This window comes from Octodon degus, unplaced genomic scaffold (genome assembly GCF_000260255.1).
Source record: "Octodon degus isolate 3935 unplaced genomic scaffold, OctDeg1.0 scaffold00131, whole genome shotgun sequence".
Classification (NCBI taxonomy): domain Eukaryota; kingdom Metazoa; phylum Chordata; class Mammalia; order Rodentia; family Octodontidae; genus Octodon; species Octodon degus.
In genome coordinates this window covers 1,763,286-1,778,353 of record NW_004524707.1, presented here as the reverse complement: position 1 = coordinate 1,778,353, position 15,068 = coordinate 1,763,286, and the positions used below count along the sequence as shown (strand labels likewise).

The following is a 15,068-nucleotide window of genomic DNA, read 5'->3' as shown; positions in this document are numbered from 1 at the left end:
TTTTTATACTTTTCTGCTGGATAGTTAAGACCAAGATAAAGCAGGACCTATGCAACAAGAGTTGTAGCTTTTGAGTCTGATAAGGTCAGTCAAATCCCCTCAGGATTTGTCCTGAGACCCTGTACCTCAGATTGTAGATCCTTTGTCACTGTCAGCCATGTAGATGAGTCACGGCCATTGCTTAGCCAATGTGCTTTCTGTGAAAGCCTTGTATTTGTATTTTTAAGTGCAATATATTTCCTAATGGTACAGCATGCACCTCAGAGAATCACACCCCTATCTGGTTGGACTTTTGGATGGTGACACTAGCCTCATGCCATGGATGCCAAACATTTGGCATCATGTACCCCTGAAAAATGAGTGGAGTAGAGTGAAGAAGGCAGTGTGCAGCTGTCTATATATATATTTTAAAATGTATTTAGTACAGGGTCTACAGGGTCTCAATACACAGATCAGACTCGTACTGATCCTCCTGTTTGCAGCCTCCCAAGCGCTGGGATTACAGGCACATGCCACCAGGCCCAGTCTCAATCACTGTCTCAGCGCACCTCAGAGGCAGGGCTGGCATGGCACGCTGGGGATCAAATCCCGGTCCCTGCTTGTGCCTAAGCAGACACTTCAATCTGTTGAGCTATCTGGCCGGCCCAGCCGTCTGTATTGAGGAATGTTCTTGAGAATCCTTCTTGGGCTGAGGATGTAAAAAGCAATGGATTTGAGAGGAAATGTCAATTTATGGTGTGAGGTGGGAGGCCGTGAAGAGCAAGCTGATGAACCTCATTCCTCAGGGAAATGGGAACTCTCCATCTGGGTCCCCTGATGGCAGGTCCAAAGAGGTCCAGTTGTACTTAGGATGTGACCACACAAGGGCGTTTTGGCACCAGGAAGATTACAGTGTGTGCACTCACTGGACACACACATACTTGCAGCACAACCACAACTCTTTGTCTTTTCATACCTACCTAGCTCCTATTTAGTTTCTTCTTTGTGCATGAATGTGTGTCCTTACAGAAAGCCCAGCCTCAGCCATGCCTGCTACAGAGGACAGCCAGCTGCCTCTGAGGTAACAGGAAGACATGTGCAAGAGTTACACACACACACATACAGAGAGAGAGAGAGAGAGAGAGAGAGAGAGAGAGAGAGAGAGAGAGCAGTATAGCTATCTCCTGCTCTGATTGATTGTCACAAAAAAAAAAAAAAAAAACTTTAAGATACAGAATAATTTTTTAAGCCAGAGCAGACAGCTAGGTTTAGTAGAATGTAACAAAGAGTGACAAGCACATGACATCCAAAGCCAGGGCAGAGCGTATAGGCCCTGCTCCACCTCCGCTGCCCCTGGCATGTGTCACTGGACTCTGGGTGTAAGAGAGAGAAAGCAGCAGGGGTCCATGCCACTGGGCTCGGGCTCATCCCTGGGCCCCCGAGAGATAGCAGGAAATGCATGAGTGGCTGGTGGAGAAGAACATAGGCTCTAGCGATAAGGGGCACATATGGAAAGAGGAGGCTGTGGTGCTCCGGGGTGTCACTTTTTTTATTTTAAAGCAGATACCATCTCTGAGAAGGGCGAAGGACAGTGTGGCCTCTTGGCAGCTGGAGCACATGTCTGGCAGTGTCTCCCAGGCTCATACATACCGCAGGATGGCAGATGAGACAGGCCCAGAGGGGCAGACTTGGGTGCACACCCAGGTATGTGTGGTCCACATGCCAGGAGGTCACAGGAGGCCAAAAGTACACAGGCTTAGTCCTTTCTGGGACAATTGTGCTATTGCATCCAACTGGTTTTTCCACACCTGCTTCAGTGTCACTTGCAACCACCTGGAGTGTGGACTGCCAACCAGTGGAACAGACTTTTTACAGTGAGAAGAAAAGAAAACAGCAGACATCTGCGGACAGCCCTCCGCAAAAGCTACATCTCTGCAGCCAGGACCGCTGCAGACTTCTGGGGGGACTCAGGCCTGTTAGTCCCTCATCACCCAGCAGTCTTTATTTTTAATTTTTGGTACCAGGGATTGAACTTAGCCCCAGCAGTCTTTTAAAATGATCTATGGCTTGCATTTTGGCACCATGCTTGCTTAGCTCCTAATAATGCCCGCTGGGCTAATCTAGTTTGGCCTGTTTTTGCGTGATGTGGCAAACTCAGCAGCAGGAGTTTTTCCAGAGAATGTGTCTAAGAGTTTCACATCCTTCCTCCACTTTTGCCTGGGCAATCTTCAAACTCTACATTCTCTCTGGAGACACAGGCAGAGACCACTCTCGCCCAGGTGCTAAGGAAGAGCAAGCAGTGTGTTGGAGACTTGTCCCCCATGGCCTACTGGGGGTCATTAAAGTGTCCCTAGGAACACTGTATGCCAGAAGGGCCAGTGAGGAAGGGACTTGCCAGGTGCCTCGCGTGGTGTCAACTGATTACATCTGATGTCAAATTTAATCTTGCCAACACCAGCATGAGGTTGGGATTCCCTGCCTTTCTTTATACCTGAGCCCAGAGAGGTCAGTATCTGTGAGGAAGGTGCATTAGGCAGGAACGGGTAGCTCCAGGGGTAGCGCCACACTCAGGTCAGCCCAGCTGCCTGGCAACCTCCTCGCATGCCACATTCCAGCTGGGGTCCTGTGAGGGGTGGAGGTGTTCCTGAAGCCTGCTGCTCCCATCTCTGAGCTCTTCTGCCCTTCCCTTGCATGAGCTAAGGCCAAGTGCTAACATGAGTTAAGCCAGTGCCTCACAGCTGCACCTGAGGTGGGTGCTGCCACTTCAGGCTTGACTGATTTTATGAATGCTGTAACTCACTGGGCTGAATGAAGAAGCAAGGAAATGATCTGTTGGATAATTCTTAGATCGAGACAGGATGAACACAAGCGCACCAGTAAGCACTGAAATTGAGCAACTGAGTGACTAGTTCCCTGCGGAGTGAAGGTCACAGTACGCATCAGGCTGTGGATGAGACTGCATTATTTCAGGCTGGCTAAGGAATATCTTCAAATGGAGATTAGGCCTAGTCAAATTAAAATCCCATTTCTCCAGAGTTAAGCCTTTATCAAAAAATTCTATCTTTCATTGTCAAGGTCTGATTTTTTCTTAAAACTGTTTCCAAAAACTTAGCTCCAAGCTGGCATTTCACTTAGTTCCATGTCGGAGATGTTCCTGTCATGATCCTCCTCCAGCCCACCTGTGCCTGAATGTGGATGGAGACAAATGGGCCGGGAACTGGGAGAGCGGCTGGTGCTCTCCAGAGAGTTCCAGCCACCGTAGAGACGCAGTTAAAGGCAGCCTGATGAGCGGGGTCCCATGAAAAGGGTCACAGGGCCAGCCAGGCAGCAGTGACTACTGACAAGAGGCCTTACTTCCCTGAGCCACCTTATCTGTGAAATGAAACACTTCTTCTGCCATTCCCACACTCCAGAGATCTGGAGGAAATGAATGATATTAAAAAGAAACATACATGCTTTTGGTCTTTGGAAGACAGGGCTACCAACATATAAGATGCTGGAGACAGAACACTATGCAGAGAGAAGCCCAGGCTAGAGGGAGGGGATCCAGGATTCCAGGCCTTGCGCTGGCACTGCAGGGGCCTTGCCTGGCCTCAGGAAAGAGGAGTGGGATGGTCACAGAGACAGCAAGACAGCGACAACCTGGCTCACTCCCCCTCCCCTCACTGCTGATACTGCCCGTTATTCTTTCCCAGGCAAACCTTCTCACCCTAATTAGTACTTAGGAGAGGAAATAAGTGGCCAGTGGCGGCTTGGGTCTCCAGTCTTGCTGTGCTTACCCAGTGGCCTCCAGCTTTGCATGCTGCACACACCTCCCCAACGAGATAGGATGACCACAAGCTGGAAAGCTCTGCCTGAAAACAACCCTGCCCAGTGTCCTCAGTGGGCTGACAGGGCAGCTTGGCAGGCCTGATCCCCCCTGGGCCACAGGAGGGGCAGAATGGAAAACAGTGGCCACCTAAGGTGCCCACGTTCCACCAGCATTGATTACAATGTCCTCTCAGTCCTAATTCTCAGCCTAGAAAGTTGTTAGATTCCAGAGATAAAGTGAAGACTCTGAACTAGGCTGACCATGTCCTTCTAGCAAGGTGGCCAGGACCCAGAAGGACCAAGTAGTTGTGGGGACTGTCCATGGACCTACACTCCTTTCTCATGAGAAACACCACTGGGCAGAGGCCTGGGACCCAAGACCCCGACTGAGCACCCCTACCTGGCTGGAGCAGGATGAACCTACCAAGAGCCTGCCGAACCTCGCTGCAGAACCTCCGCGGGGCTTGGAGCTTTGCTGACAGCGGACGGGTCTTCGGGAGCCTGCGAAAGAGCCACTGCAGACGGGCAGTGAGTGGCCCAAAGCAGGCAGCTGCCACCTCCTCATCCTGGCCCTCAGTCATCCTGCCCGAAGATCAATAGCTCTTCTCCAGGCCCAGTGAAAGGGCCGGGTGCCAAGTGGAGGTTTGTTGGCCCCAGGAGAGACCCAGACCTCATGTGACCCAGACAGCCCCCAGGACTGTGGGCTCCAGCAGCCACACACACCAACCAATGCCACCTCCTTTATGGCTGAGGTCCTTTTCCCTCTGCCTCCTCCAATGGAAAGCTTTCTATTCTTGGGGCTTTTAGCTTGATAAGATAAAAATGCCCCCACCAAACAGGCTGCAGGAGAGAGCCTCATTTCTCAGTCGCGCCTGGGAGTCTGAAAATCAATGTCTCCGAAGTTTGAACAGATGACAGGAGGGAGTGTTCACCTCACACCAAGTGCCCCACCCAGGAGCTTGTTAGTGGATTTCTTTGGGGATGGTGGGTTAGTAATGCTTAACCAGGCTCCTTGAGAAACAACCTGGGGCTGATTCATTCCTTCCTGCTGGGCCGAGGAGGGAAGGCCTAGAGGAAGCCTTGTGGCTTTGAGAGGGTGAGACATCTATCTAAGACCAGATTCCTGGGCAGAAAGGAGAGGGCAAAGGAGCTTGCCCAGTGGGCTGCAGGAGGGGAGATGGAAAAGGGGAAACTGACAATCTAGTCCCTCACACTAAGTGGGGAAGTGTTCTCTCGCCCTAAAATGCTGTCCCCCCGCTCCCCCTAGAAGCAGTCAAGTTTCTAGAAGCCTTGTTCCTTGGGCCAAGCCACAGCACTGGCACTGGAAAGGCTGTGGGACAGAGATGCCCCTACCAGGCTGCACAGAGATCCCAGCCTCACCTGCCAGTGGCCAGTAATGGAGGAACCCTCATACTTTGGCTAGAGGAAGTGAACCCTGGGGGACCTGCAGACCTACAGAATCCCTGGAGGAAGAGGATGGAAATGTCTACACTGCAGTCCTCTGGTGGCAGGCCCAGCGCACTTCCGAGTTCAGGCACAAGCTTCACCCTCCCCACACAACCACCCACTCAGGCTCAACTCATGTGTGCTCTCATTTTCTCCAAGGCCAAAGAGCACTGCAGGAAGTCCTCCCTAAAAGGTTCTGTCCTTGGGCCTCCATAAAATGCAATCCCAGTCCCCCCAGAAAGCTCCATCACCTGTTCTCCTCCCAGGCATCAGGCCAGAAGGCCCTGTGTAAACCACCCCATCCTGCAGAGACCTGAGTCTCCCCAAATCTCCCTGATGCTGCTGGGGGAGGCTGGGATACTTTTAATCTTTGTGGACAGGGGTGCTTTTGTTCACTAAGTCCCTGCTCCACCAGAAGAGGCTTCTTGAAGAGCCCATGTCCTAAATGACACATGAGACCATCAAGCAAGGGTGGGAGCCAAAGTTCCTGCCCCAACACCACTCTGACTCTTGCACCTAAGAGGACTCAGAGGGCTGGGAACTCCTGCACAGCTGGGCACAGGCCAGGGTAGCATCCCCAGTGTAGCTCCGCAAGGGCAGGGGCATGTGCTGGGGGGATTTTCAAATATGAGCAATGAGGGAAACCCCTCCACAATGCCCCATTTCAGCTCAAGGATAGACTGATCTTGTTTCTCTTGTCTCTCCCACCCTGAGCTGTTCTTTATCTTATTTGTTTGTCTAAGAATTCATTTTTGGGGTGCTGGAGCTTGAACCTAGTGTTTCATACAGGCTGCCACTGAACTATGGAGTTCTATAGAGCTGATGCTCAACAGTTAAACCTCTGGGAAAGGTGCCAGAAAAAAAGTGGCAGGCACTCGGCCTGGGGATTTGAGGGATTGTAGAATCCTCATTGCTAGTCCTTTAGAGACTAGATGGACATTAGCTAGGGATGGTCAGGTGCAGGGGAGGTCTGTCATGACCTCGTGCAGGCCCGTCATGCAAGCAAAGTCCACAGGAGCTCCAAGTTAATGGGAACTTTGGGAATAGCCAACGGAATCTGAAGGGACAGGCCTCACCATCTTCAGGGCTGGGATGCAGTAGATTCTCACTTGAAACACCCATTTGTATAAAGTTTCCTCTAGGTTGTTTTTAAAAAAAACACTCTGCACCAGAACAGACATTCACTGACAGCATCTGCAGTTCCTCCTCTCAAAACTCTCAAGTAACAGCTGGAATCTACTGTCCCATTTAAACAGAAAGGCATCACTAAGGTCTCCTGAATTTTTAGGATTTTCCTTACTGCAGAAAGAATGTAACTGTTTCAGCAGAGACCACTAAATCTCCAGCTTCTATTCAGGTTGGATGAGAACAGCGGTCTCCTCAAAACACATAAGGAAAGTGGGTGCTGGGACCCATTCCTAAAGTGAGCCTTGGGGCTGGAGAGATAGCTCAGTGGTCTAAAGCACCTACTTGGAACAAGCTTGGCAAAGCACAGGGACAGCGGTTCGATCCCCCAGCACCACATGCCAGCCAGCCCCGCCCCCTGGTGGGCTGAGCTGGCCACACACACACACACACACACACACTAAATAAATGTTAAAAAAAATAATAATAAAATAAAGTGAGCCTCACCTGAGGGGTACCTAGAGTTGTGGGGAGCCAGGGGTGCCAGATTTGCTGTTCACCACAGGCCACACCACTGTCTGGGAACTGTGGCCCCGGCCAAGCCCCTAATGTACCTTCTGGTCCCTGTCCCCTAGGACCCAGTCTGTGATCATCACTGGGGGTCATGACAGGAAGGAAGCGTCCATAAAGGAGGAAACTACCTGCATTTCCACACCCACCCCCTGAACTCACCCTACACCAGTGGGCTACTGGGAGTGGGCCAGTGGGATCTAGACAAAGCTCGCCTCTTGCTTGCTTAAAAATCTCCAGAGTTGCACATCTGGCAACCAACTTAGAAACTGAAGGCTGAAAAGAGACTGAGTGCAGCCAGCTCTCAGCTGTCCAGGCCTTGATGGGTTCTCCACCTTCACATGGCTCACCCTCCCCTTGGCTCAACTTCGTTTTCATCTGTATTATTATTGTCGTTCCCTGGTGGAAGGGAGGCAGATGTACAGCGAAACTCAGTGAACTTGTGACCAACCAAAAATTCTGGGTTGGATGTTGGTGCTGACTTTATTTTTATTTTGTTTATTTATTTATTTATTTATTTATTTATTTATTTATTTATTTATCTTGCAATACTGGGGATTGAACTCAGGACCTTGTGCTTGCCAGGCAAGCACTTACTCTACTGAGCTATCTCCCTGGCCCTGGTGCTGACTTTAGATGAATGATCTGAGCCATCACTGAGAAGTCATTTGACTTCCCTGGGTGCTCTCTCCTCCTCTATGAGAGGAGTGTGGTGAAGCCATCTCTCTTTAGCCTGTAAGGGAACTGCAGGGCTCACAGAGACAGTGCAGGAAAGTGCCTTAGATGCAGCCAGATGCAATGACAATTCTCTCTGCTCCCCTGTCTCTTGCCCATTGACAGCTGCTCTTATCCCACTGTGGCCGGGTCACCCAACACCAATTTGTATCTTCAGCAAACTCCATGATAGTCGTTTCCCAGATCTGGAACCCGGCAGGAACAAAATATGAATGGAATTTTTTTGTCATTTAAAGATGAAGTCTCTTTATACAGTTCAGGCTGGCCTTTCTAGCCCAGGCTGCTCTCAAACTTGCATTGATCCTCCTGCCTCAGCCTCCCAAGTGCTGGCATTACAGATACAGGCCACCACCCTGGCTGGGAATTTATTTTTTTAAACTACAAACAACATCACTCCTTTTAAGTGTGACTTGCAGGTACCTGTGGTCTGGTTTTTTTCAAGATCTGGTTTTCACTTCCTAGCATTCCCAGCCAGTGGCCACTGCAGACATGTGGGTGCACCTGCCCCAGCCTGGACATGTCTGTTCAGGAGATGGGAGCGGGCAGGAGGTGGCCCAGGGATCCTTACTGAAGAGTAAACATGACCAAGCCTGCTCCGGTCCCAGACAAGTGTCACACCTGGCCACCTATCCACCTCCCAGTAACACACAGGAACAAAGAGACTGACCATCCCTCTCTCATGAACCCGTTGCACAAGGATGCCTTTTGTCTCCCCCCTGATGTCTCAAGTGGGGTCAAAGCAGTTGACAAAAACTGGGACCCACTTCGGCTTCAAGATCAACAGACTGCTTGGCCGAGAGAAGCCCTTCTCTCTGGGGACCAGGCACACAAGCCTCCCACCACACTTTCTCCTTCCTCTCCTGAAGGGCAGAGAAAGACCTAACCCTCACAGATATCCCTATGGGCACCTGTCTCACAAACCTACTCCATTCCAGGAAGCACAAGAAGGTCACAGTAGATGCACTGTGGGCTTGTGGGCCACTGCAGTCAATGGCCACAATATGAAGAGGTGTTGGGGCTCACCAGGTGCTGCCATGTCTCCATAGCATAGTGTGTGGGTGTTTCTGAGAGAACCTCAGTGTCAGCTGTCCAGCTCAGCAGGGAGACAGTCTTGACCTTGGGGTGGGAGCTTGCACCTATTCCCCACCACTGATTTTATTCCATTAAACCAGTGCCTCCAGGGAGCTGTCTGCCTTGCCCGACATCACCTCAGCCTCCTTGTTCCTTCCCTAAAGCCCCAAATCTGGCTCCGCTCTTCTCCTGACCCAGAACATGTAGAGAGAAGCTTGCCAGAACTCTTGGAAAAATGCTGAAAATGACTAAATGCAAAACCATCTTCCCAGTAGTGGCTGCTGCCAGCACTTCCTGGCCAGCCAGGGGAGAGCCGGAGCAGAACCCTGCAGGAGGGGTGGGCGCCTGAGCATGCAGAGGTCAAGCCTGAGCTGAGCACCTGCAGCGCACAGGCCTGGATCTGCAAGGTGGGGAGAGCATTCTGAGAGCTGGCGCTGGCGGAGCCCTGCAGAAGAATGGATGAGCCCGGGGCGTTCACAGGCTTTGCACATCCACAGCGATTCAGCCACCCAAGAGAATACTCACTCTGCCATCCCAGGAATGCAAACAGGAAGGGCCTCTGGTGAGGCCGGAGATGTGTTTACAGGTTCCTCCCCAGCCTTAATAATACCCTGGGCAGCACGGAGCAGCAAGCAGCTGTGCCCCTTGGGGAAACTGAGGAGGGGTGTGGTGTGGGGAACCAGAGATATCCATGGGGAAAACAACTTGGGAGTGGGAGTAGGGACCTACCCATGGTTGTACCACCGTAGGTGGCCACCTCTGGCACTAGAAGCTGGGCACAGAGCCCAAGGCAAAATGTCTTGAGGCCCTGAGATGGCCCCAGAGCTTGAGGTCCTGTCAGAGTGAACCTCCTTGAGAGGTCCCAAACTTTCTACTGCCCCTAGCAAGGTCAACAGGCGAGTCCTGGACAGACGAGATCTCAGCCAATGCATCCGGGAACTGTTTGACCTCACGAAGCTATTCTGAACATGACTATGGCAGCAAGCAGGAAAAATGCCTGGGCTCTTCAGAGCAAAGGCACTACTGACATGCAAAGAATTCTTCTGGGCTCCTCCTGAGACCTGGGATGGGCCCGGCCACGAGTCTGATCCATGCACACTCCACAGAGAAGCATCTCCCTTAGGGGATGAACTCACTTCCCCAGCCGGGCTGGGTCCTGTCTCTTCTTCGTCACTCAGGGCTTAGTTGCCAGGCTTGGCACAGGCCGGCTCACCAGTAAATTCAGAGAGGGGAGAGAAAATCCCAGCCTGAACTCAGTGCTGAGGGGAGATGTCAATTCACTTCCACCTAATAACACTGCAGGATCAGCAGGCGAACACACACATTCATTACCAAGTCTAATTAGGCTGGCAGACAAGTGGCATTAATCATTTTTGACTGTACCTGGGATTCAAGCCCCCCACACTCCATAATCAGAAAATTTCATGCTCTGATGAATAGGGGGAGAAATGAAGCCCACATTTAATCCTTTCACTTTCATCTTTTGAGAAGACAGGAAATAGGAGAGGAAAAACCAGGGGGTGCAGCTTGAAGAGCTCAGAAGGCCTCTGGAAAGCAATTTGTGTCCTTTGTGTGTCCCCTGAATCACACTTTCCTATAGGACATTTGCCAAGCAATGACCCTTGGTAGAGCCTGGGAGGAGGGAAGGATGGGCTAGGGTTCTCACTATGTACCATAACAAAGCTTCCATTTTAGCACTTAATTTGTCAGCCTCCAAACCCAACCTGGTTTAAATCAACAAAAATTAAGTCACACACTTCAGTATGGCCGCTGGCCAGGCATGCAGACAAATGCCTTCCAAAAGCTCAAGGTAAGCACAGAAGCCATCAGGACCACAGAGGGCGCTTTCTGAGACGCCTAGGGTGAAGGCCTTTCCCTGATGTGGGGAGAGTCAATGCCAATGTCCTAAAGGTCTGTTCAGGCAAACCACCCATGGTAGGCCATGTCCCAGGTCCAATGGGCTTTGCATGGGCGCTTCCAGCCCTGCAGAATTCAGCTAAACTGAGCCATTCATGCAGAGGCAAGAAGAGCTAGAGGCCAGCAGGGGCCAGCCATTTCCACATGAAAAGTCTCCGTGGCTTTCCTGGTGGACACCATGACCAGCACCACAATTCCAGTCTGTTATGCGAGGGGGAAGTAAGGATGTGGAGTCCCTGGAGCCCCCCCTTTCAACCCTAGTTTTCCTTTTTCTTTTTTAAATGCATTTATTACAGGGGATACAGGGTGTACAGGGTCTCACTACTTAGATTGGACTCATAGTGATTCTTCTGTTTTTAGCCTCCCAAGCACTAGGATTACAGGTGCATGCCGCCACACCCAGGTGCCCAGTCTTAATCGCCAGCTCAGCGTACCCTGGGGGCCGCGCTGGCATGGCATGCCGGGGATCTAACTTTGGCCGCTGCACTCTTCCTAAGCAGGCGCTTTAGTCCGCTGAGCTATCAGGCTGGCCTTTCAACCCTAGTTTTCAAATCACTGAACACATCGTGGCTCTGAGCACTCCCTCACCTCCCCCAAGAGCCTCCAAGTCCAGGCACAGTGGGAGGCTCACCAGTGAGGTGCAGGATAAGTCCCAGTCTCTCCTCCCAGAGTCTGGAGTCCTAGAACTGGAGCTAAGTTTCCCCAGCTGTCAGACAATTTGCTGGTGGAGGATCGCTTACAATCCACAAAAGACAAGAAGAAAGGGGATAGGCCACCTCAGTGTGCCCTCTACAGGAGGGATAGCCTATGACAACAAAGCCGAAGGGCAGCTGGTGAGTTTCTCAGGTTATTTGCTTTTGACCATTGATTGCTACATCAGTGACCACTGTGCCCGCCCCAAGCAAGACATGCAGTCATGTAACCTTCCTCGCTTGTCTTTTTCTCTATATTTCTGCCAACCCTCACTGGATTTCCTTCTCCAACCAACAGGATTTCTTGAATCCTGAAAATTGGTGTAAATTCTGAATTTTGATGTTGACAAATCCAGCACTGACCAGAGTTCAGTTACAGACCTAGAAGTGGGGAAAACTTGTTAGGCAGGCAGATGGTGCACTGGCAATTAATTCTCGAAAGCTTTTTGGTTATAGGAAGCCCATTTGCCAACATGGCTCCCACCCAGTGTCGGTCTCTTGTGCAGGCAGATGTCATTTATGTACCCACTGCCCTTCTGCTTGTTTCTAAGAACAGGGAGATTTAATAATACAAACAAGCCACCCCCTTCAGCTACCACTTACTGAAGCACTTTGCGGGTTCAACTGACAGGCAGATAAGACGCGAATGTCTTTGTGAGCCCCTACACCAGGAAGAGAAGGGTTTCGGTTGCTGGCACTCTGGAGGATGTTGCAGCCACTGCAGGACACGGGCTGAGGATCCATCTCCAAGGGTCACTTCATACTTAAAACTTCCTGGGATGCCTGCAGCACTCACTTCACCACTGAGCACAGCAACTGGGCAGTCAGAAAACAGTGCCCACTGCTTGGAAAAAGGGATCCGAGGAGCCAGCGTGCCCAGGCTAGTGCTACTGCTCTGGGATGGGAGAGTTTAATTCGTATTGCATTACACATTCATTTTGCATTTTTCCAAATTTTAGGCTCTACTAAAAATGCTGAACACATATAAAAAATCCACTTAATTCTCACATTAAGATGATGAAGCAGGTAAGATTATTTTCCCTACTTTTGGGAGGGTGGTAACCAGGAATCAAACTCAGGACCTTGCACTTGATTATTCCCACTTTTTTAAAACAAGGAAACAGAACACAGAGACCCGATGTCACACAGAGGGCAAGTGACAGGACCCAAACTCAGGACTCTGGTTCTGGTCTGCACTCTCATCACTGCACTGCGCTGCCATTACGGATGCCCTTCCTGGCCCTTGCATTTCAAGGCTAAGACAGACAAGCAACCCCACCCTGGAACTAGATGTTCTACCTAAAGCAAGATGCTCGGTGAGCTCAGCCCTACTGGCTGAACTCGTCCATCAGAATATTTCTCAACTTCTCCCAGAAAGTCACAGGCTCACAATTAGTTAAATATTAATAACAACAAACAGAGACTCTTCTCTGCAGCCCCTGATTCTGATTCTGCTTCCTCCCTGGTGTTCAGACATTTCTGATAACACATAGTTGGTGTTAAATCATCTGTGTCTGGAGTATGGGAACCCAACAAAAGGAGAAGACGTCACCAACCCCGCACACATCACAGGTCCTGCTGTGGGCCTTTATTCCCCTGCCACTAGCAACTGTGGCCCAAGCAAAGTGGAAAGACAATTCTACCATGGTGTAAGGGTTAAGCAGAGGAAGCGATTGCAATATGATGTGAGGCTACCTTCACCTAACCATCAAGTATCACACAGATGCACACACCAATGCATCCTACAACCACACAAAATCATAAAACTATGTGAAGCATGTCAACAATTCATATAGTTCCCAAAAGTCTAAGGACAGACAAGAATGCCAATGAAGTGAATTTCTTGGGGTTCTAGTGCAACAAAACCCATCACAGGGAGAATACAGCCTCATGCCCTGAGCATAGGCGTTAAAGCCCCTCCAGACCTTGTGAGGGCGGAGGCTGCCAGTATATCCAGGTTGCCTTCAGCTTTTCTTTAGGTTAGAGGCCCTGAGCACTGACAGCAGCCTTCTACGTACATTGCTCTCTCCAGCTTTGGGCCCGTCCTCCCTCACTGGCTCCTGCACGGTAGGTCTTGGTGGAGGAAAGAACAGCACCCACATGGCCTTTCACGCCCCCTTCCACTGGACCCCGATTAGAGTCCAAGCCCTCCTGTGGGCAGCCAGGTATCCTGAAAAGCACACTGAAGTCCTGAGCTGTGCTGTATACAGGAAAGTGAGGCTCTAAACCCACTAGACATGAGGGCTGCTGCTGTCCAGTGCTGCAGTGCACCACAGGGGAAGGGACTCTGCAGAAAGATGGTGCAAACCACAGTGCCCCTCAGAGATGCTGGTTGAGGATGTGCCACCGCTTGTGCCTTGTGCTTTGGGTATTTAAACCATGTACCTAAACACATGGCTATGGATATCCTCTGCCAAACTGGCTACAGGAAGGGGGCGGGCAGACATCTATTAAAGGAATACACATACCTTATTGTAGGAGGAGAAAATAATAAATGGCAGGAAGACTGCAGGTTTGCTCAGAAATTCCCCACACTGGAAACCCAGTGTAAGGAGCCTGGCTCAGGAGGGGACTCGAGGGGTTGACAGCCAGGAGCAAGGAGCTAAAAAAATCACAGAGAAGGTCAAAGCTGCAAGAATTGAGGAGAAGGAAAAGGAAGAGGCAAGGTTCGGTCCTGCTGTAGAGTCCAAAGGGTTGAGGGACTGAGAGGGGGATATTGGGGTGCAGGGCCCCTGGTGACCCCAGCCTCTTCACCTCACAGACTGTTTCCATCCAGAGCTTAACTAAGTCTCCAGTAGGGAGGAAGGGTCTGAGCTCCGTGCCATAGGTGAATAAAAAAGCCATTTCCCCATTAATTCTAATGAGCAAGAAGAGTTAAATAATCAGCTCAATCTCAGCCTTGGAGCCCAGTTTCAAGAAATTACAACCAAAGGAGATGGATGCATGGGAGACAGCTGAATGACCTTGTGCACAGCCGTCAGCACAGCGCACTAGCGAGCGTGCGCACAGGCGGGTGAAGGGGGCAGTAAGACCGAGGCACACACCTGTAACTGCCCCACACCGCATAACCATACCAGGGCAGCGGGCAGGCACTAAAGGACACCAGGGAGGGGGCTAAGGAGCAGCGTGTCTGAAGGGGTTGCCTGCTTTAAGAACGCACCTACCCCCAAGTCAGAGAGCGCAAAGCCCTCTGTCCCTCGGCCCTGGACTGCGGTGTAGAGCTCCCTCCCCAGCTCTCCCAGGCGCTCCCCCTCACACTCACTAGCGCAGCGCAGCGCCTGCCGCAGCACCTCGCGTCCGCACAGGTCGCACCAGGCTGGACCGCCCCTCAGGGCCAATTCCGCGAAGCGGTGTCCTTCGCCTCGCTCCGCCGGGACTCGGGGATCCTGTGGCTGCTCGAAGATGCTCCGCACGTCGCGGGGCCGGGGCGCTCCAGGCCGCCGCCGCAGTCTCTGCTGCAGACCGGGCCGGAGAGGGCGAGCAGGTCGCGAGACTCTAGACTGGGACTCGGGATCCCCCCGGGTACCCCGGCGGGCGCCGGGCCCCTCGTGCGCTCCGGGCGCGGTGGAGAGGGCCGCGGGGACGCAGCGGCGAGAGGAGCGGCCGTGGGGCTGCGGCTCCGGGCCGCTCAGGCTTGGCAGATAACGCGGAGGCTCGGGGTCCAAGAGAAGTGTGTAGGGGCGCTGCCCAATGGCCGGGGACGCCATGGCCATGCCCGGTTGG

The 15,068-nt window shown here is 51.7% G+C and overlaps 1 protein-coding gene across 1 annotated transcript in view; it reads right to left on the bottom strand.

The window, feature by feature from the left end:
- Rassf5 (Ras association domain family member 5) overlaps window positions 1-15,068 on the bottom strand; it is an 84,472-nt gene extending 69,404 nt beyond the window's left edge. The window contains exon 1 of the mRNA XM_004641139.3: window positions 14,608-15,068. Within this exon, the coding sequence (XP_004641196.1) occupies window positions 14,608-15,058 (451 nt within the window). The 5' untranslated portion in view covers window positions 15,059-15,068. The remainder of the gene's footprint in view (window positions 1-14,607) is intronic.